This window comes from Aethina tumida, chromosome 4, assembly GCF_024364675.1.
Source record: "Aethina tumida isolate Nest 87 chromosome 4, icAetTumi1.1, whole genome shotgun sequence".
Taxonomy (NCBI): Eukaryota; Metazoa; Arthropoda; class Insecta; order Coleoptera; family Nitidulidae; genus Aethina; species Aethina tumida.
The window spans coordinates 24958118-24985665 of NC_065438.1; the positions used below are offsets into that span (position 1 = coordinate 24958118).

The 27548-nt window shown below is 25.6% G+C and overlaps 1 protein-coding gene across 2 annotated transcripts; it reads right to left on the reverse strand.

The window, feature by feature from the left end:
- Positions 1-221: 221 nt before the first annotated feature.
- On the reverse strand, positions 222-27548 carry LOC109605357 (calcitonin receptor-like). 2 transcript variants are annotated; one of them, XM_049966191.1, is made up of 10 exons: positions 27115-27547; positions 11145-11188; positions 10895-11088; positions 10088-10179; positions 9834-9960; positions 9547-9767; positions 5646-5719; positions 5193-5407; positions 4906-5134; positions 222-682 (listed from the first exon to the last, which is right to left on the reverse strand). In XM_049966191.1, the coding sequence occupies exons 1-9, from the start codon at positions 27144-27146 to the stop codon at positions 4910-4912; spliced, it is 1224 nt and encodes a 407-aa protein (XP_049822148.1). In that variant the 5' UTR covers positions 27147-27547; the 3' UTR covers positions 222-682; positions 4906-4909. The 2 variants fall into 2 exon arrangements, with proteins under 2 accessions (XP_049822148.1, XP_049822149.1); XM_049966192.1 differs by lacking the exon at positions 222-682 and adding an exon at positions 950-1007 and having other exon boundaries at positions 27115-27548.

The following is a 27548-nucleotide window of genomic DNA, read 5'->3' on the forward strand; positions in this document are numbered from 1 at the left end:
ATAACAAAAACGAAATTAATACTGAAGCATGTGACAACTATTCAACAACCAATCTTCTAAATTTAATTATTTTTTATTATTGGACAAGTGTAAGTATATACCAAATTTTGTTGAAATTGTATAACTTATGTCACATATTATTTAGGAATGAAATAAAACATACTTACGTCTATTATAGCTTTAAAAAAATTATTGTGGACAGGAATAAAATAATAAAAACACAGTTTTATAATATGTTTATTGTAATCGCAAACCAAAACACAGATCAAGCGTATCACAAAACTCATGATAAAATACTAATAAAATAAAATACACTTCAGTCGATATTTACTATAAAATTCATTAGCTTACAAAAATATAAAACAGGCTATAAAGTTGTACGGTTGCCAGCGTTAAACCTCACAATTATTTTACTACATTTATAAAATCTTTATGGCTAAATCTATGACATTAACATTCACTTTTAATGACCACCGATAAATTGTGAATCGCGATTTATTACATGTTATATGAGTGACAGAAAAACCAACGAATCAAAAGTAAATGTAAAATGTGACAGATTACAGAACATTTATAATTCTTATAATAATAAGTACACATTAGATAAATATTATTAACATATAGACATAATATGTTTTAACACATATATTGTAATTGGACGTAGTTCGATGCTCTTTTGGACCTACAAATAAGTATTGTAAAAATTTCAGTAATTAATTTATTTTACATTATTGTATATACGTATATATAAATAAATTTACTTACATAGTACACGAACCAATAATTTAAATGGAAAATAATTTCTATAATATCGATCGTAAAGATCGGACGTAAAGAATTTATTGAATTTTAATAATTACTACAATGGTTGGTTAAAACTTTGTGTATAAAAAATATACGAAAAGTTCTTAAGGTTACCCTTTTTTATATATGTAAATTTATTCATAGAACATAATATGTTTTAACACATATATTGTAACTGGACGTAGTTCGATGCTCTTTTGGACCTACAAATAAGTATTTTAAAAATTTCAGTAATTAATTTATTTTACATTATTGTATATACGTATATATAAATAAATTTTGTTCTATGCTAATTTCACCGGTTAATTTATTTCCGTATAAATAAATAAATTATGAATTTTAAATTTACTTATCATTTTGTCATAAGAGTGAACGGAATTTGCTTATTACTAGATGTAAATCTCTTATTTTTAAACCCTTCAAGTAATTAAAATAAAAATAAACTACCAAAACCTATTAAACTCTAAATGTTTATTAATTTGTATGATGGTACGAATTTTCAATAAGTGCAGTTAAAAAATATTGAATACTAAACATTGTCTTAAGACAGATAAAAAAATAATAAAAATAATTTTTAATAGCTTAAATTGATTCACTGCAGTCTAAAATAACCTAAAATAATATATTACATTTTTTTTTATTAAATGATTTTCTTATGAATTTATCGAATATCCATTTATTCAAGTACTAAAATTATAATATAAAACATATCAATATAAATAAAGAGGATTTGGCAATTGGTAATGTAAATTAAAAACAAAATAATTATCCTATCAAATGAGATGAATTATGGTACTATATAATTTAATATCCAATATTAATTGAATATTAATTAGTTAACAATCACATTCGATAGTTGCTATGTTGCATTAAATAATTAAATATTAATCATATACAAAATTCATATCAATACTAAAAATAAATAAAATAAATAAAATTTGATTAATTAATTAATTTAGTTTTTTGGAGTATTTTATAATTAATAGTGTTAGATTTCATGATTATAAATTTTAATTAAAAATACAAAATAAACAGCTAATTACTTGGCCTTTTTTGTAAATAAATAAATAAATAAATTTTAAATTATAATACCATTATTAAATCCATATAATATCAACAAAATTAGAGAAAATACGAATAAAATGAATTTTTACAAATGTAAGGTGGGCTGAAAAGTAACCAACTTGACCACCAAAATGCGCTGCTATCGCAAAAAAGATTGTGATATCTTATAGCCCATTCATATTTAGGCCGACATGTCAAATTTCAGCGCGATACAGCCCTTAGTTTTGTTTTGACAGCTGATTTTCGGTTACATGTTTGGCATTATGATTTTCATTCTCTCATAAAACATTATTTTTTGAGAGGCAAAACGGCGAAGGGGAAAGAAGGGAAGAAAAGTAGGGTAAATGTTAGTTATTAGTTAGTTAAAATTTATACTTAATAGAATTTATATTATTTTATTAAATAAATTTACTTTTAGTGAGAAAAAAGTAACATTGCTATCTTGGGTAGAAAAAAATAATAATTAACATGAAACATTAAGGTCTAAATATTGCTGATATCACTACAAACTTATGATGTTTCTAAAAAATGGTTTACAATGCTTATTAACAAATATGAAACAAAACACTCAAATGAAAGTATAAGAAGAAAATGTCGTACAAAAAGGCAATTCCTTTTATCGACAGACAAATTGGAAAAATCATTAAACGATATTCTTTCTTGTCTTCTATTAAGGAACCCATTGTTATCAAAAAAGAATATTCGAACAAGACTAAAAGTTTACCACAATAGTGTATTATTTATCCTTGATGAAGGGTACAGAAGCAATGAATCCATGTTCAATAGAACAAGATCAGATGGTAAATCGGTTCATCGTCCTCCTAATAAAAGTTTGGATCCCAGATACATTACAAAAACCTTAAAACATGGTGGAAGCATTGTACAGGACCATTACAAATGGTCATCATTATTACGATAACGATAAGAATCACGCATTCAAAGTTGTTCAAATTTATCAAAAGCATCAAATTTAGATGAACTGTGGTTAATCATTGAAAAATCGATACCCAAAAAAATATTAACCATCACTAATCATATTAACAAGCAACATTTTGTTTAATTTTATGTGTAACAAATATGTATCAATATATTTCAAAAGTGTGCTATTTTTGTGTACAGTCACATTTCCCACTTATTTTGTTTAAGATTTAATTTAAGTAGAGATTATTTTGGTACAGTAATTATTTTAATTAGAATATAAGATATTTTGATTGAATTTAATTAGAGGTGTGCGTTTCCTAATGTGTACTATTTCCCTACGTTAGATTAGCTCATTAAATGTAAAATAATTTAATTTGTATTATATAATAATTACTATTCCATTAATTACTCTAATTTAGTTCCATGGATATTTTATTATTATGCGGTATGTTATTTACAGATACATGTTTATATTAACATTTTGTTAAATGATCCTTGCTCTATCAAAATCAGAAATTTGATTTCCAGGCAGGTACAAATTTTGGTCGCTATTTACTCCAGTCTGACAAATTGTAATCAATGCTGTGTTAAAAGTAAACGAAAACCTTGATATTAATTTTTGTTTCTATTTTAAGAGGAGGCTCCAAAAATTTTGATGTTGTGTGTATAATAATTGTTATTAGATTAATTGTTCTTTTTAAGGATTTTGTTTCATATTCTAATTTCTCGGAGTATTTTACAATTATATAGGGTGTTATTTGCAAATTCATGTTTATAACATTTTTCTACTCATTTTAGTTCATACTATTATCCTTTTAGATAATTTATATCTTGTATATTAATTAAGTGTTGTTAGATTTTGTGGTTATAGATTTTATTGATATTTAAAACTTGCTAACCTATCGTTTTACTCGTTTATAATTTAAAGACAACTTGAACAGATCTATTGGGTTGTTCGGAAAGTAATTTCGTTTTTTTTTTGTGGAAATGAAAGACAGTTTTCGTATAATAAACAAATACTTTATTAAATTATATATTGGCCGTTGTGGTCCAACACCTTTTGCCATCTTTCTGGTAGTAGCATAATTCCACGCTCATAAAATTTTTGGTCTTTGCTGGCAAAAAACTGATCGAGGTGGTTTTTGACCTCCTCATTTGAGGTGAAGGTTTTACCGTCTAAAAAAATGGAGAATATGGTGGGTGTGGCATTGTATCCCATTCAAGCTGTAAAAGCTTTTGGCGAGTGACCAAACTTGTGTGAGGTCTCGCGTTGTCTTGGTGAAACACTACATCTTTCCTGTTGATTAGTTCTGGCCTTTTCTGTTGAAGTGCATCATTCAGTTTGTCCAGCTGATGACAGTAGACTTCCGAATTAATCGTTGTGTTATCCGGTAAAAGCTCACGATTTCTTTAAAATCCTACCAAACAGAGAGCATCACCTTTTTTGGTGAATATCGGCTTTGGTTTGAGCTGGTTCATCTTTTTTGTTCCATGACCTCTTGCGTTTGACGTTGTTGTATATAACCCATTTTTCGTCCCCAGTGATGATGCGCTTCAAAAACGGATCATTTTCGTGACGTTTGAGAAGTGAATCGCAGATGTCAATGCGTCGACACAGATTTCTCTCTGTGAGAATATGGGGAACCCATACATCGAGCTTCAAGTGGTCATAAACTGTTGAATTTGATAAATTTAACCTCAATCCGATCTCACGTGTTATTATTCGCCGGTTCGCTTGAACAGCATTTTTACCCTTTCTGTAGTAAAACAGTAAGATATGTCAAAAATGTTGCTTATCGCTCTTCATGTTTATAAGGGCACCAACCAAAAACTACTGCGTAGAATTAATTGAAATTTTTCACACACAAGCCTTGCTATATGAGCTCTTCATGCATATAAAAATTATACGGCTTAAGTGTGAAGTTGGTGCAAAAAAATACAATTAAATCCTCTGACTGGAAAAAACGAAATTACTTTCCGAACAACCCAATACATCTTAGATTTCTGATTGTCTCCACTCTCGTAATCTTATTTCTAAATGAAAAAAGTTTTACATGGTGGATGTTATGACAAAATTAGTGTTGAAAATTAAATTAATAAAACCTTATTACGAACCTTCTCACAACTTAACTGTCGCCGTGGATTTTCTCCTTAACGACATTAGAGGCACGCTATTCGACTGACTGTTGCCGTTGACCACATAAACGGCCGCACTGTCCGCCGCCCCCGTATATTGGTAGTTGCTCCATCTGGAATCCTGGTAAATTCGCCTCTGGATGAACGACCGGATTGTCTGATGGACTTCGTGGTTGGCGAAACAAAAGATGCAAGATACGCAGAGACCCTGCCAAATAAAAACCGGAAGTAAAAACAAACATGGCTACATTGCGACGTTCACTCACCTGATATGGAATGATGATCGCGGAAATGTACAAGTAAACCCGCTGATACGGATCCCCGTAGCCCGGCGTGTAAGGTAGCAAGAAGTAATGGATGCCGAAGAGCGGGATTAGAATCAGAGCCGCCCTGACTGCCCTGCGGGCGCTCATTGGAGCGGGAGTTGGTGAATTCGGGTGCATTATTGTCAAGATCACTCTCAAAACATTTATGAGGAAAACTAAAAGGAAAAATACCGATTGTTTTTTCTTGTTGAGTGGGCATAAAGTGTGATTTAATTATTAATTAAATTATTTTGTTCAGCAAATGGAGACTTGTGTTGTTTAATTTGTTATGTAGCTTAATTTAAATTAAGCACTGTAGTTAATGTAAGTGAGTTGCATTTTCTTCAGTGCTCTTTTATGTTACTAGAAATAAATGAATCTAGAATAAGATACAAGATCTTTAAGGGTACTTACATAGAGATGCAATTAAAGATATTATAACAGGTATAGTTAAGATAAGTCGTGCATTGCTATCCTCCATCCAGCATCTAAAACATTTAATGAGATAATTAAATTTTATTACGTGCAGCAAAGTTGCACGTTTGCAACTTAGGAAAAGGAAATATAATTTATTTATAAATTTTTGAATATATACAGGGTGTTCTTGGGGAAAAGTATTACAAATTAAATAAGTTTAGAAGTAACAAATTCAAAACATAAAAGTTACAATAATTTACTAATAATAAAATGCAGTATTTTGTAATATTTTAATATCAAAATAGCAAATAATTTTATTAGCTTTAATTTATTTATTGTGGAATCACACAAATATTTGTGTTTGTGAAACATATTGTTATGAAATTTATGTTTTTAATCAAATGTTTATGATCGATAAATCAAATTTTGGTTATATAGGGTTTCAAACAAGGGATATTTTTATAGTATGAGGTAATCAATATTTGGCAATACTCGTACATATGTAAAATGGAAATAAATTACTTATTAGTACTACAAAATTATGATATATAATTTCCATTTAATTTCTTATATAATCACTGAGAAAAGGGGGTATTCAAATTTAATAGTGTTTTGGTAAAACATAGATGTTACAGGAAGAAATAAACGATTAAAGTTTGGAAATAAAATATAGACACGTTTTAGCATTGATTCAATGAGGAGGTCTATTTCCTTCCGTCCGTGGGAGCTGACGTGTTCTGTGGGTCGTGGAATCTAATTGGACACTGGAACTCTTCAAAAGAGTTTAAATTAACCCTGCCAAACATCAGCCAAAAATCTAGTTGTCGAAAATTGGACTCTAAGGTCCATAAGTTTTTCTCGTCTTTTTTTCTTTGTTTATCTGCATTTGTGCCCCTTAGACGTCCCTTACCTATTTTTTTTCGATTTTAGACTTCATAATACTAGTTGGACTTTTGTTGTCCTCCCGTAGACTAATAGTTCGACCTCTTTCAAATTCACTTAGCTGGCGATAAATTTAACAACAAAAACATAACAAAAAGAATTTTAACCACAGTTTCTTTGAACTGTGGTAAAAAAAGATTATATGAAAAACCTACAACAAAAATTACCAAATTTTAATCGTTTACTCCTTGCTATAACATCTGTATTTTAATAAACACTTTCTTTGTCAGTGAGTATATTAACAAAATTACTGATATAAAAACTCAATTATAAAAATTATAGTTAATGATTAATCTTTCTATAATGGAAATAAATGGTATATCATTTATGATATGAAATTTCTTATATATACATATACAACATTTTTATTATACATAGTTTCAAATATTCAATAAAAATGTATGTATTAGATGATCAAAACTTCAATCAATATTTGTATATAAGAAAATTTTAAAATACACGAATATCAGTAAAATTGAAAATAAATACTTCTTTTACTGATTAAAAATTAAGTTTATAGCCCAAATTATGGATTTCTTGTTAATAATGAAATAATGTCTCAATTATTATTGAATGCTTTTAAGATATAAACTCTGTATATTTTTATATATCTGATTTTAAATTAAAAACAGTATACCAAATTTATTAAAAATGATGTCATCCACATATAAGTCAACAAAATGATTATTATGAAATTTCTTTTTTAAAATAATGTTTATCATTGATAAATAATGTTTTTTTGGAATGGAAGTTTATTGTATGAAATAATCGAAGCTTGGCAATACTTAAATATCAGTAATATTCTTTTATTGATTAGAATTTCTGCACAATTGTGACCTTTTTGTAATACTGATATATATTTCAATTAATATTATAATAATATAATAAGTTTTTATTGATGTGATTAATTTTTGGACAACGGGAATACTTTTAAATGATGAAAAAGAATAGAAAAATAGTCAAATGAAAATGGTAAAGCAAATTTAAAAAATAATTAATTAACTAATTGTTATTAAAGTTATTGTTAATATGATTCATTTTAATTAATTTTATTATAACATGCAAAATAAAAAAATAGAAAAAATAAGTGAAAATGGTAAAACAAACCACTGTATTATCTGATTATATTTAAATTAAAAACAACAATATCTCAAATTTCTTGAAAATTATGTCATCCACATGAAGGAGACAATATGACTACAAAGTTTACATTTTTTGAATAAATGGTAAATATTTATTCAAAAAATGTAAACTTTTATTATACATAGTTTCAAATATCGGAGAAAAATTTATTATATGGGATAATCAAAACATGGCAATATTCGAATTTAATTAAAATTAAAACAATACATATTTTTTATAGATTAGTATTTTTACAAAATTTTTATTTACACATAATTTTTATTTATTTTCAGAAATATAATTTATACTATGTAGATTTTATTAAAGTTATTCTTAATGATAAAATTAAAAATATACCCCAATAGAAGTGGACAATAAATTAAAAATAAACACATCCCAATGTACCAAAATTCTTTAATGTTATGTAATTCTTGTGGAAATAATGTGAAAAAACTAAATATGAATATAAATAAAAAATAAATAAGGTTAAATTATTTGAGAGAAAATTGGTAAATTTTTTGATTATTAGAAATTCTTCAAAATTGATTTGTAATTTTTATTTATATTTTTTTGTTAGTAATAAAATAACTCAATGGTTATTAAACTTTTATTTTTGACATGCTTAATATTTATATAATACATATATAAAGATAAATAAAAAATAAATAGGCTTAGTAAATTTTATGAAAAAAAAATTGACAATACTCATAATGTATTTTTTTTTATTTATTAGAACATCTACTAAAATCTCTAATTTTTATTTATTTTAATTTATATCAATTTTGTAGTTCATGTGTGAAGATTTTTTGTTAGTGAAATAATAACATTATGGTTAGGGATAAATCTTTGTAAAATGAGAATATTTTTGCATCATGAAAAATAAAAAAATAATATAGTCAAAAATAAAAATAGTCAAATGGATATGGTCAAACTAAAAATAAACACACAATATATTATTTTTTGATATTTAGATATTTAAATTAAAATACGTCAATATATTATAATTTTTTAATTTATATTATCCATATGTAAGTAGATAACATGATTTTTATGAAATTTATTTTTTTTTTAAATAAATGTTTATATCACTAATAAATAAAATTTCTGTTACACATTGTTTCAAAGCTGAAATATAAATTTATTACATGAGATCATTAAAATTACTCGTAAATAAGTAAAATTGAAAATAAATTATGTTTTTAATAATTAGATTTTCTATATAACTGTGACTAATTTAACTCAACTCAACTATTTAAATTTAAAATTATTGTTAATAACTAATCTTTGATTAATACATTTATATAATAAAAATTAACAATATAGTAAAAAGAAATTAATTTTCATTTATTTTCAAAAATTAAATTTGTAGCTCATATTATTATAATTATTGTTGATAATGAAATTAAGGCTCAATTGTTATTAAAGTTGTTCTTAATGATTAAAATTTTTGTGACAAGGATATATATTTTGAAAAATAACAAAATGAAAAAAATAGTCTAGGGGAATGGGAAAATAAACTAGACATAGTTATTATTTTATAATATTTGATTAGGTATTTAAATTGAGATATCCAATATACAATTTCTTGAAAATTACGTTATTTTTGTGGAAAATAAAGTAAAAAAAAAACTAAAACTTATTATAGGTAAATTGTTGTCATTTTCTAGATTAAAATTCAAATTTTGTCTTAGTGAAAAGTAGCGACAACGTATTTTAGCAAAAAAATTATGAAATTCATGTAGATATAGGCTTTTAGTTTGAAACTAACAGATATATACTATACTCGTTTTATGGTAAAAGTAAGATAAATCTTGGTTCACATTAGTTAACATACCTTGATGTTTCCTTTGTGCCATAAATTCGATAGAGACTATAAATTTTAACGAAAATCAATGGAACTCCCCATCCAATAGCTAAAAACCACTTCATCGTCACCTCCTCCCGTATAAAAACAACCGCCAAAGACAAATGTAAGTTTAATCCTTCGCAAAACATCCACATGTAAGTTGTCAACATGATGTACTGATTTATAATATGCAATGCTTGACACCAAATCTAGAACATAAACATATCCCATAAAAAAATGCTGCCATATTTACCACATTGCAATAAATTACTTACAGGATTATCTTTATGGGTGTCATTGTCAGGGATTACAACCTCACATTGAATTATCCAGGCAATATTGTTCAGTGCGATGGAAATAAACAACTGTATATGGATTTTGATCCGGGTACAACGTAGTGACCTAAAACCGGATTAATACATTTTACGTGATGTACGATAATACAATTAGAAGATACGAATCTAGTTTTGCGAACACCTAAAAACTTAACGCATAGATCAGATTTAGACGTGTAAATTAATTTGCATACCTGAATGTAATAAATATCCACAGGGAAATCAAAAGGGCTGCCAGCGAAACGGAATATCCGATAATATGTAGATTGTTAATGAAAGTCAGGAACTGAAACAAACTAAATGATACATTCCTGTTTTGTGGTGTTACGGAGAAATTTGTGTTCAATTCGATTACGATCAATTCGACTAATTGGGAATATCAAGTACAATTGATTGAGGATATTTAAGCTGCGTGGGATTTAAATTAATCAGTGCCATTGACTTTTTCAAATATAAACTTCCTGCGACTCGGTTATCTTGATGACGGTAATAAAACTAGATTTATTTCTGACATAAATCTTTTCTAGACTTGAACGTTTGAAATAAAATAAGCATCGAATGGAATTTACGATTGATGGGTCCTGTTGGGGATGGTAAGTAATGGCATAAAATTATTTCGAAATTCTTATGTAACCAATGTGCTTGGGAGACAAAAATGAATAATATATTTTAGCATTTTCAAATACAAAATTCATTTTAAAATCTAGTTTCTACGGAAATCCAGAATAAAACAAATTGGATGTTCAATAACTTACATGAAAACAATGGGAAACAACTGAAAATAGTGCAACAAGACAAATGTTATTTGTTTGAAACAGGATAAAATTTAAACTGTCTGCCGCTCTGTATATCTATTCGTAACTCCGGCAAAAGTATTACAACCAGTTGAACATAAAATTTGTATTGGCTTTAGCTCTACAAACGTGAAATATAAACAAAAACATCATATAAAAGTAATTGACTATGTTTGTAAAAGTGTTCTATAAATATTTTTGTCGTACATCTACGAAATCGTCGTCGATGCATTGCGTATAATTCGTCCATGTCCTGTTGTCTTTTTTAAACCATGTTCCGTTCGGTAGACATTCCTTAAATGCTAACATTGGTTTTCCATAGGGACATGTTTGGTTTAATGTTGATCCTGCGGGAGCTTCTGGCCAACATAAAACCTTATCGTGAATTTGCGGGCAGTATCCTAAAATAAAATTGTTTTAGGAGATTTTCAAATACTAATATTACACCAAAGAATACCAGGTTTAGTGTAATTGCTTTCGCAAGAGGTATTGGACAAACTCCTGAAAAAAAATATATTTCTATTAGAAATTTTCATTATTTGTTTATTCATCAAATTAGTAAATTGTATAACAATATTAATAATAATTATTGCCTCAATAAAAATTTCATATTTCCGTGGTTTATGAGCTTTCGAAGTTCTAATTAAACAATGAAATCATATCAGTTTGTTTTGTTACGCCAGATATGCAATTAATTTTTGGGGCTGAAAGTGCTTTTATAACAGAGAAGCTGATGTTTATTATCCAATTAACTCTTTTTGCTCAATCAATATTAATTTATTAATTTATAGAACTTTTTATGTATAACTAATTTTAATAAAAACCCTGAAATATATTACGTTAATTTTATTTCAATGGCATATAACTTTTATTACATTTTATAATAATTTAAAATTTGAAATCTTAATAATATATTATCATTAGTTTTAAATATTAACTTATTAACATTATAAATTAGTTTTCATTAAAATTAAAATTTTATTTATATTTATTTTTGTATTTATGACTCATAAATTATTGAAGCAGTTGAAATTTCCATTTTATTTAAAAAATAGTAAATAATTTTTTGAACTCCTTAAAATATTCTACATCTGTACGTACAAAAATTTTAACATTGTGAAAATCAGATAGATAAATTTTATATACGATTATTCTTTTTAATAAATTATTCATGTTTAAGTAATATACCATTTCGTTTATATTTATTTGATATTTTTATCAAATTATATACAGGATGTAACTAGACGAGAGTGTTGATTTTAAACACGTATAGCTCTTTCAAAAATAGACAATGAATTTTATATTAACTTGGCACTGGAAGTTATTTCTTTCCAAGATGCAGGGTGTCGATAAAAAATTAATATTAGAGAGCACATCAAATTATAACAGTTTTTTTTTGTCATATATGCACTTAATTTTTGATTCTTGTGTATGTGTTGTGTTTTTATAACAGTGAAACTGATGTTCATTATACATTGATCCTGAGATACCATATATTACAATATTTTATTCCATTAATCTTAAATATTTATTTCTGAAACATAGTAGTTTCCATTAAAATTATAATTTTATTTTTGAGCTGATGAGGCATAAATTATTAAAATAGTCGAAATAAAAAAATAAAAAAAAGTATTTAACATATTTCATACCTGATTTTATCAATAACAAAACTATATTTTTAACACTGGAAATTCCGGTAGATAAATTTTGTACACATTTGATAAGTTGTTCTTTTATTTGTATTTAATGATGACTGAAATTTACATATTTACATTTATGGTGTAAATATTGGTACTAATATTAATTTTTTTTTTTTTTTTTGAATTTTACATATATAATTTTTATATACCATTTTTAATAATTAATTATTTAAGTATTAATAATTATAACTATTATCATATTTACCTAATATATTATTAAGTTTATATCTATTTAAAAGAATGTCCACCAAATATTATTTCTCGTATGAAAAATATTATAAATTATATACTGAATGACATTAAATAAGTATATGTAATTATAACTTAATGCAACCCCTTCAAAAATAGATTAAATATTTTATATAAACTTGTTTCTATGATACATGATGTAGACAAAAATATTATTTTTTGATGTCACATCAAAATTCTATAAGTTTGTTATATTTAGTCTAATTAGCCATTAATTAATACTGAATTAATTTATAAAACTATCTATGTATTTATAATTGTAATAGAAATCCTGAAATACATTACAATATTTTTTTTCAATGCGTATCGGAATTTATTGGGTTTCAAATCTTAATAGTACTATTAATAGTGACGCCAATTATTATAAAAGTTGAAATTAAAGAATATCAATTTCTAGTCTGACATATTTATACATTTGTAATATTAATATAAAAAATAATTTTATTTTTGTAAATAACTAATGTTCAACTAATGTATTATTTACTGGGCATCTATTAGTAAGAATATTAGAGTCCTTCAAAAATATTCTCGTATGAAAATTACTTATATACAGTAAATAAAAGTATTCAACTTTAATTACATATGGCCTTTTAAAAATTATATAAAATATTCATTATATATTTGGCCCTGAAAGTATTTTGATTCCAAGATACAGGTTGTAATCCGTAAATAAATTTTGCATATATTTCATATACTATATTTTTAATTGTATTTAATGATGTGTCAATTTACGTATTTATATTTCTGATGGTATATTAGTACTAATATTAATTTTCTTTTTCGAATTTGTGATTATTTTTATAGCAAATTATTATTAGGCATGCATAACAAATATAATATTTTATATCTATTTATGTTATAAACTATATAAAGGGGTGATTAGGTAATTTTATTTATTTTTAGTATGTGTAGCTTTTTAAAAATAAAGCAAAATTTTAATCTAATGAAAAATATATCCAGTTTTACTGAAGGATAAATGTAAAAATGTTCGAATTATACTTAATATTATTCGAAGTATACTTAATATTATTGAGATGCCTATGATTTCTTTATTGAAAACAAAGTTAGATAAAAGAAAAGATAAGTGTCAAAATGTATATTAAAATTAAAGGAACGATGTACTATTTTTTAATATTTTTATCAACATTGTTTTTCACTGTGACACCCCTCATGCAAATATGAATAAAATAGTTACATAAGTTGTTCCATAACATGACTAACATATAAACTGAATTAAAATAAAAAGGGAAAAAAATATGAGATACTTATAAAAAATTTTTTATTTTACATACTGTATCTTAGGGACAATACATTTCAGGCTTATGAAATTTTGCCTATATTTTAAAAGGAATTTACGTAGTTAACATTTAACACACTTATGTAGCGACACTCTGTATATTTCTATCATGACAGGGTCTGGATATACAATATTTTACATAAAATTAATATTAAAATATATGGTAATTTGTGTCTGTTGTCGGAGATAGTGCCCAACTATATGAGCACATTGTAAATACTGCATACCTGCTAAAGTAGCAAAATTGTAATTTTCCATCCCTGCACGCCAGTTAATTTTCCTACATTTGTGAAATCAAACCATTTTTAACCATAAAACATAATGCATTTGCTATTATCTATGGATTCTACAACAAAACCACGTATTTACACAAAAGTTAGTACAATCGATAATTCTTTATGTTGATTTAAAAATAGCTTAACGAATATATTTTAAACTGAGTCTAATATAAGCGGATAATATTTTTTTACCAAAATTATTGTTTTAGTTTAACATTATTATAATACAACTTTTACTGCTACTGTTATATACTATATTATATTGTCTATTAAACACATTTGTTTCATTTGAATAAAATATATTAAGAATGTCACCAGAAACTAGAGCATACTTTGGTAGATACTAGATATTTTGTAGTATAAATAATCTTTAATTAAAATTAAACTAATAAAAAATGAATTCACATTAATTTAATTTTTGGTGAATAAATAAAAAAAGAAAAATAATAAAAATTTAAATTAGATTTAAAGGTCTTTTATTATAATACTCCGTGAATTTTTGAAGTTAAATCTTCTTTAGCCGCGTTGGGCACTTTTTGGTAGGGGAAAATCTTATGGGTTCGCGTCACTGACATGCTTGTTCATCAATTGTTCAAAGTTTGGTTAGCAACCAGGGAATCGTGTTGACTGTGACGCACGGCGCCTTAGACACTTTTTGGATGGATGAAATCTCGTGTGTTCGCGTCACCGACATGCTTATAGCAGTATATCTGTAGCTATACAGCTGACGTATAGTGTTTGTATATCTTATAAGTGGAATTGAATGAATTTAGTGAAAAGTTCAATGTGTATATACTGTGCATTGTTGATATAGTTATTGTTTGATTATTATTTGAATGGCCATGTCCAATGATCGAAAACTCAGTATTACAAAATATAAAACGACATCGATGTCATTTTTACTAGATACTTAGATAAATTAAACATTTTCATTTTTTACTTTAGTTAGTATAAGCCTATTGTATATATTTAGAACAAAATGAAATAATTGAAAGTACAATAAGTCTAAGTATTGTTGAAATTATTGATGACAATGATAATAATTAAAATAATGTTAAAATTAAGTACATTAAAATTTAAGTAAATACAAATACTATCCATAAATAATATGATTGTATATTAATTTTTAATTCAATTTAATTGTATTTATATTTTGTCATGATTTTGTACAGCCCGTAATATATGTGAATAATAAAAAACCATATAAACATGCATATAATTGTTGCTCGGAGTATCAATAGATGTGAAAACCAGATTGATGTTGGTAAATTTAATTCAAACATTATGTTTCAAGTTTTCACTTCTGTCGGCAGTTTCTATAACTGCCAATTATAATATTTTGTTTGTTTTTCCTCTTACTAAATTTTGTGTATGGATAATTTTTTCATGTAGTGCTTATTATTTAAGATGTTTGGAAGTGACCCGCCATAATCTGTGTCCGTTAAAATGTTTTGGAAAAAGTATATGGCACAGACTGGCACTAATTATTAATCTAATTTTGAGCACCCCTCACTGTCCAATATTTTGAGGTACATTTTAGTTGATCAGAATGTCACAAAATTATATTATAAAAAGAGATTCTTACTGCGTGCCAAAGTCATTTTAAAGTTATTGTGAATTGTTTACTTCTAAGTAATTCAATATTAAACTATTTTATGCAACCTGAGGTGACATGTCCAGCCAAATACCACAAGAGGATATACGGCAATGTAGGTTTTTCGAGTAGGAATAGTAGGCACCAGACATGAAAGGGGCAGAAATGAAGTTCAAGATGTTACCAGGGTTAGTTTAAACTTTTTTGAAGAGACCTATGTGAATCTGATGCCATGGCCAGCCAGGTCCCCCGACTTTTCACCCATAGAAAATATTTGGGATATGATAGATAGAAGGCTTGGAAATTTACCCCAACTTCTGTTTAGATAACCTAGGTGGACAAATACATTATTAACAAAATTATTAATAAAATCTAAAATCTTTGATAATTTATTTCCAAATTTTAACCGTTTACTCCTTATTATAATATCTATGTTTTACCAAAACAATATTAAATTTGGACACCCCCTTTTTGGTGTTGCAATTTCTTTGGCAGTGGATACACAATCGTTTTGAAAAATGTGAAATTTTATGATACTTATTTTTTTTTCATAATAAATCCACTAAATAAATAAAACATAATAAATGGACCCCTGATTTATGAAATGTTTAAACTTTTCTATGCCTTGTATCTTTCGACAACTCATGAAAATCGAATTATAAATAAAAACAGTGGAAGTGTTTCCATCTTAAATTGTTTTGTTTGTAGTTTTTATTGAACCATAAAATTGGGGAAATGCAATAATGCAGTGTACATCGATAAGCTTCCGCACAGTGCAAATAATTGTTTAATAAAACTTGTTTGGTCGTAGTTTACAGCCTCGTGGGTACTTAATGACTTGCTGCAAAGCAATTTCACTGTCATAACAAAACCGAAGTTAAATGCAATTTATCTTGCACGAAAGTGAATTACGATTGTGTGCTTTGGGCATGTCTAACAATAAGAATTGCGAGCTTTATAACCGCTAATAGTTACCATTAATTTACCACCCGGGAACATCAACAAAAGTTAATGTCGATAATTAATCCAGTCCTTTTTAATAAAATTGACGGATGGCAGACATTACACGCGCCTTCTGTTCACCATTAATAAAGTGCGGAAAATTTTTTTCACCGTTCCAAGATGAAATTTCTGATGAACTTGATGATTTGTGAAAAAAATTAATTACGATTTTAAGTGGTTAAAAAAATTAATGTAAATCGCATAGTGTTGAAAGGTTTATTTTTGCATCTGGTTATCCTAGACTTCGACTAGGTGTTTATATTTGCTTTGTCCCGTCATTCTATGGATATTTTAAGATTAAAACTTTTGCAAAATACTCATGTTTTGCTATTTATACGGCGGTGTTCACGGTCATAAAAATTTAATTTGACCAAACATCTAATACAGGATTTATAAACAAATTTAAAAATAAATGTATATCGTTTTAAAATAATATACATGAAGAAATTATTAATAAATATTTGGATAAGTCATTTTATTTGAGCTCCAGCCAGACAAGTATGATTGAAATATGGAATATCTACCAAGTAATTGTAATTCAAATATAACAGTAAGTTTTCCAATTTCCACACAAATCAAACTGATGCAGCCTTACATAGATACACACATACATACATTCTTACATACATATATACAATCTGCAAGGTTGAAGTTTTGTATAACATTTGCAATGAACTGTGTTTAAATCCATTTCATGTCATTTTCCACCTGCAGCGGTTCCACCTATTATTAGCATCACATAAAATTGCGTAAACATAACATAGTGTAAACAGTTTTACATTAACCCACATTTTAACTTGAACGACTCAAAATTTACACAGTTTGCTATATTAGTAATGGAATGAAAAACAAATATTGACAAAGGTTGACAATTTTCAAAAATAGAAAAGTTATTAACACTAAATTGTTTTAGCATACAAAGTGATTTTTTTAACTTTTAAATATTCAGTAATAAACACATTGGTGCCAACTGGCAACTTCGAAATCTTCGAAAGTGGAAACCTCTATTTTTCATATATTCAGATTTTCTAGTTGAAAAAAGGATTTGTCTAAAAGAAGTTTTTCCATTTGCCATTCATAAGTGTTCATTCAATTTGAAAATTGAAAATAACTGACTAATTTTGGTATTTCCTCTCAAAGAACTTGATTTACATGAGCCTCATTATCTTTCATTTAAAATTAATTTCCTCAAGTTCACGAGTCTGTTAGGAATCGATCCAACTTTTTTTGTGGATTAAATAGACAGATAAAAGTTTTGTAGTTTCTTACAACAATATCATGATCAAGCACTAATTTATTATTTTAACATTTTATTATTTTAACATTTTACAAAATTCTATTCAAATAGAAAATGTTGTGGTTTAACCCAACTTGCAGTATACAAAAGTATTCTATTTAAACCAATCAGTTTGAGTAGAATTCGGTGAAATATTGTTTTTTAATTTAAGAAATTGAAGTTTGATGATTATTTTCTTTTAGATTAAAGACGAGGTGTTACATCTAGTATATTTTAAATCTTATATTTTAATTTTCTCATAAAAATTGCCACAATAAAATAATTTTTCATAATTCAATTCTTTAATGTGCTATAAAATAGTGATAAAACTATAATTACTTGTGTTAAAAAATACCTTTTCATTAAATTCAGTATACCAAAGTAATTCATTTAAAGTAACCTTTTTAGTTACAATTTAGTGAAATGGTGATAAAAATTTGATTATTTTACTATGGATGAAAAAGTAGATATCACACTTTGTATACTTCAAAATAACTTTAAATTTTGTTGTGCTTCTAATTTTTCATAAAAATATTATTCGCCTCTTTAATTTACAACAAAATAATTTATCATAATTCAATTTTATAAATTAAAATACAATACCTTCTGACTAAATTCTATTAAAATAGAAAATATCATTGTTTAACCCAACTGCAGAGTACCAGAGTAATTTTATTATAGTTCAAGTAAGAAGTATGACATTTTGAAAGAGTGTTTAGAAAAATAGTTTAATCATAACTATAAATATTGTGGTACCTTAATATTTTTCTAGAAATATTGTCTGCCTAAAATAATATAATTTTTCATAATTTATTTTTTTTTTAATTAAAAAACTTTAATTTGCATCAAATAATGATAAAATTGTAATGTCTTTTCAAATTATATTCAAATACAAAAAGTTTGTCTATCTATTTTGATTAGAATTTGGTGGTATTTTTACAATTTAAGGAATTGTTTAATCGTTATTTTATTATACATTAAAGTTACGACACCTTGTGTATATTAAAATAACTTTTTTACATTTTTCATAAACATGTTATCTATCTGTTTAACCTGCAACAAAATAATTGTTAAATTCTTCATCTAATTTTTCTCAATGTTTGATGATTTTTGATTATTCTATTTATTTATTTTAATTTTAAATTTGACCACTTTATCCATTATTGTTTATATTTTAATAAATGTTTGGTAAAATTTTATTATTTTAAATTATTAATAAAACTGGAATCCAATAAGTATGGAACGTCTTGAATATTTAATCATTACTGGAGCTAAATGAAGATTGTTCAAAATATATATACATTCATTAAGATTTATTAGAATAAAAGGTCAAGCAAGAAATCAATGAAGTTCATTAATGAAAATATGAGCACATTATAAAAAGAATTTCCAAAATGCCATTTTTCGCTTCTTAAGATAAATTCTCAATAAAAAGTAAAAAAAAAACATAAGCACCAATTCTGCAGTGACTGTCAAGAATCGACTTGAATCTTGTTTCAGATTTATAATACGAGAGGCACTATTTAATATATAATAAAATAATGATGAATCTTTATTTTCTAATGTTAAAACAGCATTTTACCAAATTTTGCTCAAAAAGATTTAATTAGAATAGAATATTTAATCAAATGGAAAATGCCATGATTTAACTCAACTTGTAGAACATAAAAGTCACCAATCCTTTTGAGTGGAGTTTGGAGAAATTGTGTTTAATCATAATTTTATTGTAGTTAAATAGACAGATAAATAGAAGGTTCGACACCTAATGTCTTTAGGTAATTCTTTAAATCTTGGTATATGTAAATTTATCTGCCTCACTAATCTACAACCAAATATCAGTCAAAATTCAATTTTTTAAAATAAAAACTTTTTTTACAAAATATTTTAGTTTTTATTATATAACAAGTTTTTATTATGGGACATTATGAATTTTTCTTATTTACTAAATCTAAAAGATATATGAGATATATAAACAGATCTATTGTAAAACCAATTAAGTTTACGAAAAGGTTTTCGTGACCATTGTTTAAATATTCATATCTGTTCAGGTATAGAGGCCCATTGGAATTATTTCGCTAGCACGAATACTTAGTATCTTCAGAGGTATTATCTTAACGACCACTCAACAGAACGAAATTTCTCGAACATCAGTTGTCTAAGTTGTCATACACTTGTCGTAACTCATGAACCAGATCGCACGAAGATGCTAACCACTCGTGCTAGCGAATCATCAGCAAATATTTTTAATCAACGTTGATCTACGAACCTGAATGAATATAGATATTTTCATAGTGTTTCTTTTTTTTTGAAAATAGGTCGAACATCTTTAAATTTTGGTATATTTGAATTCTGCCTCTTTTATTGAAGATTATAATGTTAATAACTAATTACAAATTACTATTTTAAACTTGAACACTTCTTTCTAGATTATTGATAATATTTTAATGAGACATAGCCTTATAGCCGTAAATATAGAATTTATCTATGACCTACTAGTTAAGGAATATTTTAAATTTTTATTAATTCGCAGAGATAAATGAAAATCGGTTAAAAAAATTTTATAATCCCTATTTTTATCGGCATCCGACAAGATTACAAGAAAACAGATTGAACGTCCATTATAAAACCAATTAAGTTCATTAATGAAAATATGCTTTCAAAATGTTTTGTTTGAAAACAAGGTCTAATGAACTTTTTCACTAATTTATTGGCAGCATAATATCATGTTACGTAAAGAAACAATCTAGAAAAACCGATCGATTTTTATGACGCTTTGGCGTTGATACCATATCCGACATTTTCTATATTAGTTTTTTATGGTGTAAATTATGGGCTTATTTGTTGATCAACTATTGGACGTCGTAAAAAATTCGCAATTTACTAGGAAATAGGCAAACATTATTTATTTATGGTCTCGAGAACTGAAGGATAATTATCATTTTTCAATCAATCTTTTAAATATGGTACATCGTTTAAGCTTTTAACAACTCAGTTAAAATAAAAGAGGAATGTACGTTTACTTAGGCTTTAGAGAATTTAACTTGATATCTTTTGAAGTTATGTTAAACAAACAGTAGATTATTAAAATATGTGTGTACATTTGCAAAAATGTTATGGGTATAAAATGAATGTGTCTGACATATTGAAATACGAAGGTGCAATAAAAACATGCTGAACATTATTATACAATTGTGAACAGACTAACTAACTGTTATTTAAGTAATTTCTTTTGAAATATGCATCTTAAGTAAGAACTAAGTTGTCCCTTGAGACGGAACTTGAACAGATGGAAAAAGATGATTTATAAAAAACTTTAATTTGACATTACAATTAAACGGTTAAAACTTTGAGAATAAAACTCGATCCTCGTTACTACTTTTAATAATATTTTTTTTGTCCCCGTCAATGGACATTTTAACGAGATGCGTCTGTTTTGTGAATTTCACTGGCTCCAGTAATAATCATTCCATAAAATCGTTCATATTCGATTATGGATTTGAGTTTTATGGCATTAATTAAACTTTGAATTGCAGCATCAATTCATTAGTTCGGTGAAAGAGCATTAAAAACTCTCATAATCTATACATCAAACCGAATACGACAGAGATAATTGGTTTTCGAAGTAGAAGCAGGATTGAAAATTAATAGAATATTGTTTAGCCTGTGTCCATATCTTAAAATAACTCAACAAACGGAAATTATATAATATATGTAAATAAACATTGGGAATCAATTATATATTTCGAAGATTCAGCTGAATGATTAATATCAACCAATATAATCTGGAATGTGCCTTATAAACAGAATCTGGATTTTTCCAAATTAAAAACGACATGGTACTAAAATTTTATAAATTAATGATGTTTACTAACATGTGATTGAAGCTGTTTACATAGCCATAATTATAATTCTCTGATTTAAAATCCTAATTCAGTAACTTACACTTTAATTATACATAAATATTTTAACTCAGTAGTTGAGGTTATTATAATCTAGAAACAATATTTTTGTTGTCTCTGTAGTTTTTATCACTGTATAAATATGACTAATAAATATTTAATTAGATTAGATAAAAGATTATTTCTTAAAATGTATTTATTTGATAATGAAAAATATTCAAGTAGCTATGCTGAAGAAGTTTATGAGAAAACATCATTAAAAAGTAAGAGCTTAAAAGGATAAGTTTGTAATGGGGATGTCACCCCGTTGTGGGTGAAGACAAATACTAAGCGACAGATTTTATTTAGGAGTTCCCGAACTTTATTCAACCCAAGGCAATGTAAAAAGCAAATTCTATTATTAACTTCTTTATTATTTTAAAATATTTATTGTCCCTATTAATTAATTGTATTAACTCATTTTCGGGATAACTTCATTTAATTTTCAAGTTTTAAACTATGTTTTGTTTACGATAAAACTTAAAGGGAATTTAATTGCTATGAAAAATGAAATATTAAGAAATGTATTGATCCTTATTCTTATTTTTCAGTGTGTGTAATCTTTTTACAATGCAATTTTTTAAATTCATTATGAAAATAATATTTATCTATTAAATTATTAATAAAATCCAGATGTAATGCGTATGTATGTAAATTGTGAAATGTACAAAAAAGATTGGTAAAAGTTGAAAGCCAGAGGTTGAAATATTTATTCTATAATATTTATTTATACTGTCATTTTCTACTCCAGAATATTAATTTGAGTTTCAGATCAGTCTTCACGTATTACATTGTGCTATTAATATCTGAACAATAATATTAGGATTTGAAAGTGTTAATAATGTTTATGCGTGAACTTTGCTAGCCTATTATAATATGACTTTTTGTAAATAATTGGTTTTAAAAATTATGAAAAACGAAAACAAATTAAAATATTTATTCTATAAGAATGAATCATTTATTTCTTAAATTAAATTTTAAATGAAAATAATCGATTCAAAATAAAAATATTATTTTTATTAGATCATAATTGTGAATTAGTAATACAGCTAACAATGTAATGTCAAAATAATAACATTTTATTTTATTTAAAAATTGCTGAACCCTTTTTATTTGTATTTAAATTGTGTTTGTTATATGTATTACACATTTTTTAAATTTGGCATTGTTTAGTAGTTTTGCCTGTTTCATTCTAGTGGAGATTTTTTTATTCAAAATTTTGTTTTATTCATTAATAGATAAAAAAAAATATTTTTTATAAAAAAAACATGCTGAATTCAATATACAGATCTCATATTTTTAATGTAAAAAATGGGGTAATGATGTTTATTTTTGAGTAATAACATATTAAAATTAAATAATAAAGAAGACAAGTTACGAAGTATGTAGTCTGTATCTTAAATGGGTGTCACTGCATATAGAAATAATTTTGATATAAAATATTACTTTGAACTTTTTTCATTAAAAGTACATTGGAAGCAGTTAGAATTCATAGACATTTTTGACTGTTTTTCAGTTATTACATATTAAAATTAAAAAAAGTAGTTTACAGTATTTACATCTTACATACTGTATATAAAAAATATTTTAAGGTAAAAAGTATTTTATTACCAATGAACTTTTTTAATATAGATAAATAATGTGTCTTCCACGTAATTGTAACCATTTTTATTTCAAATTTTAATGAATTTAATAGAAAACTTTTTTCATAAAAAATGCCGCAATCAATTTTTGTAAATAAATAAATGATAAATGATATGTGAAATAATTAGACCTTTTTATTGTCTAGTTTTGAACATTTAACATTAAAATTATTCTATAAAAAAAAGTTAGCGGATATCTTAAATGTGACGCTACGTATAGTAATTATTTTATGATAAAATGTTATTATACTACAACAATTATTTTATCAGCATTTAGTAAATAGTAATTTACAATGCCATATTGATTCACAGATTTTTTTATTACAGATAAATAAAGGCAGGTTCATTTAATCGTAATATAGAAGCACCCTTAATTATTTTCATTAAAAATAATTAAGGGTGCTTCTATATTATTAATGTCCAAATCAAATATTTTTTTTCTGTGCTTCTCTTAACAATTACAATACATAGACGTTTTATTGGTTATTTTTGAGCAATTACATATTAAAATTAATTTACGTAGGTGTTTGCTTTTTAAATAAATCACAGTGCATAATATGAATTATTTTTCATAAATTTATTGTACTACAACAATCCTTTTATTATTACATTAATAAATAGTAATTTACAATGTTATATTTAATTACAAATGAAATTAGAAATATGAGGTGGAATCCATTATAATTGTAATATCTAACTCAAAAGCAATTTTTTTTCGAAAATATGGTTTACCCATTTTGGAAAATTTAAATTTATCCAAATAAAACTACCCAAATAAATTTTTCTCATTTTTTGACAATAAAAAATTATACAGTATACCTCTAAGAAGTGAAGTAGGAAGCAATTTGAATACACAGGCTTTTAATTGTCTATTTTTTAACAATTATTCACTTAATTTTATTAATATAATATTAATAAACGTACATGCTTGTATCTTAAATGGATCACATTGCATATAGTAATTATTTTATGATAAAAAGTTCTTATATAATAATAACCAATTTTAATAAATAGTAATTTACAATGCATACATATTTAATCACCGATACAATTTTTTTATTAGAGATAAATAAAATGTTTTAATTGTAAGTTGGAAATACTCTTAACCATTTTTTAATTAGAAATATATTCTAATGATTAATATCTCAAAAAGAATTTTTTTCTGAAATTTGGTATGTACTCATTTTGGAAAAACTAAATACAATAGATACTTCTGTACAATAGACAATATATAACAATTTGATTGTTGTAAAAAATTATGTAGAAGCCCTCAAAAAATTGATATAAGAAACAATTAGAATGTAAGGACTTTTTATTGTCTATTTTTAATCAATTACACTTTAAAATTGCTATATACAGAAATTATTTTATGATAAAATTATAATATTAGAATTATTTTAATAATATTTTAATAAATAGTAAAAGAGAATATTTAATTTCTAAGGAAAATTTTGTATTAGAGATATTATAAATGTAATGATCCATTAATTTTAATATATAAGTCGCTCCTATTTATTTTTGATTTAAAATTGTACTTGAATGATAAAAATTATTTTTTTAATATATTTTGACTGTAATAATTATTGGTAGACTTTTAAAGTAGACTTTTAATAAACGATACAGGCATTAAACAAAATGCATATACTTAAAAATTAAGTAATCAATAAAAAAGTACGTAGAAGTATACGCCTTATATGGATCACACTTCATATAAATATAATTTTATGACAAGTATTTATTATGCCACGATAATAATTTTATTAGCATTTTAATAAATAGTAATTTCAATCACCAATAAACATTTTTATTAGCGATAAATAAATGTGGTCCATTTAACTGCCGGATGGAAGCACCCCATAACTATTTTTATTTAAAATTGATAATAGAAAAATAAATTATTTTTTCCGAAATTTTAATTGTACCCATTTTGGATGATGCTAAAATTAATAGATTGCCCAATTTTTGTCATTTTTTGACCGTAAACTGTACTGTAGACTGTTTCAAAAAAATCGACAATTTTTTTTTCTTATTTATATCAAAAATCTTGTTGGAAATGGTAAAAAAAATACTGTGAAAGTTACAGCTTTTAATATTAATATTAAGAGGTGCTGCATCGTAAATTTTAATTTCCCGTTTAAATAATACGGGAACGGTGTTCTCTTGGATTTTGAAATTTTTTAACTCTCTTTAGAGATAATATTTCAAAATGATCAAAACAGATTTTTATAGAAAATTTAAGGCTCTACAAAAAATGCCTCTTACAGTTTTTTTATATATTCATTTTTTCAAAAGTTGGATTGATTTAAAATTTTGACATTTTTCTCATTTTCTGACGCAATCATCAACTTTATGGGATAATTTTATATGACATTCGTAGAGAATTCAATTTCCTATAATTTATCTCCGAAAAAGTTTTTGATACTTTTGACAAATCATAAGTTACCTGCTGAAAACTAAAAATGTTATTAAATAAATGTTATTTTACTGTTTAAACATTTTATTTAAATAAATAGATTTACCGTTCCCGTGTTATTTAAACGGGAAATTAAAATTTACGATGCGGCACCTCTTAATATTAATATTAAGAGCTGTAACTTTCACAGTGTTTTTTTTACCATTTTCAACAAGATTTTCGATATAAATAAGAAAAAAAATTTGTCGTTTTTTTTTTGAAACAGTCTACTGTACTGGATATACAGTGTGGTCCAATTGAAAACAGGACACCCACATAAAATTTGTATTTTTCTTCCGGTTTTAAACTTTAAATTGTAAACCATGTATGTATTTATAGACGAATATCACCCCAAAACAAAACTTACAGGGTAATTTTATAGGCATGAAAATTGAAGAAATAATACCAGCAATTTTTTTAGAAAATCAAACTACTACCCCCTGAAAATTTCTCTGTAGGCTTTGCTTTTGGGTCAAAAAACGTGAAATTTTTTTATAAGTGCATGTTTTTAGGCTTTACAATTCAAAAAAAAGTTCAAAATCGGACAAAAAATACAAATTTTATCTATTTTTTGGCAATTACACATTAAAATTTAATTATAAATAAAAAATTACCGTAAAAGTTTACGTATAGAAATTATTTAATGATAAAATTTTATTATACTACAGCAATTATTTTATCAGTATTCTAATAAATAATAATATACAAACCATATTTAATCACTGGATGAACATTTCTATTAGAGATATATTTATTATATATGTGTATATTTAAATGTAATATAAAAGCATCACCTAACTATATTTTATTTAAGATTCTAGAAAATTCTATTTTAATGAATAATAGCTTAAGAATATTTTTTTCTTAAATTTTATAGAATGTTAATTTCAATACAGAATCTTTTTCAATAAAAATGCTCTATTTTTTAAATAAAAAATTAATATTAAATAAAAATATTAAAAATATAAAAAATTTGATTTGTACCTTTAAATACTCACCGGAAGTGTGTGTCATAATTGTTAATAGCCATCTCAGTTCAGTTAAAATTCACTTTTGTCGATACAAAGTGTCTCGCATGTTTCCCCTTTCACACGTATAAACCTTGATGGAACACCGACTGCGCAACTTAACCAACTGTGCCCGATTCGCAGTAATTAACCACTAAATTTACGATATTCATAAAAATCAAATATTTATTTATTAGTCTCGGCAATATCAAACGCACACTTCCACGGCAAATAAGATTCAGGTGAGGCAACACGGGACCCACGTCACGTTTTAATTTTCCAGTCTCCGAATTAATTAAATCCCGGCCCCTTGTCGATTCTGTACACCCGGAGCAACAAGTTGTCGAAGTGCGTGCCTGATTTTTGGACTTCGCCTCGTGGGGAATTGATGATCCTGTGGTGCGAAGGTATCGCGCTCTAATGCT

Bases quoted from the DNA above. Each gene is read 5' to 3' on its own strand.
- LOC109605357 (XM_049966191.1), bottom strand. From the start codon at position 27,146: ATGGCTATTAACAATTATGACACACACTTCCG. The intron at 11,089-11,144 runs GTATTCTTTGGT...ATTTTATTTTAG, and splicing joins AAGCAATTACACTAAACCTG to GATACTGCCCGCAAATTCAC. The intron at 5,720-9,546 runs GTATGTTAACTA...TAAATGTTTTAG, and splicing joins GGCACAAAGGAAACATCAAG to ATGCTGGATGGAGGATAGCA.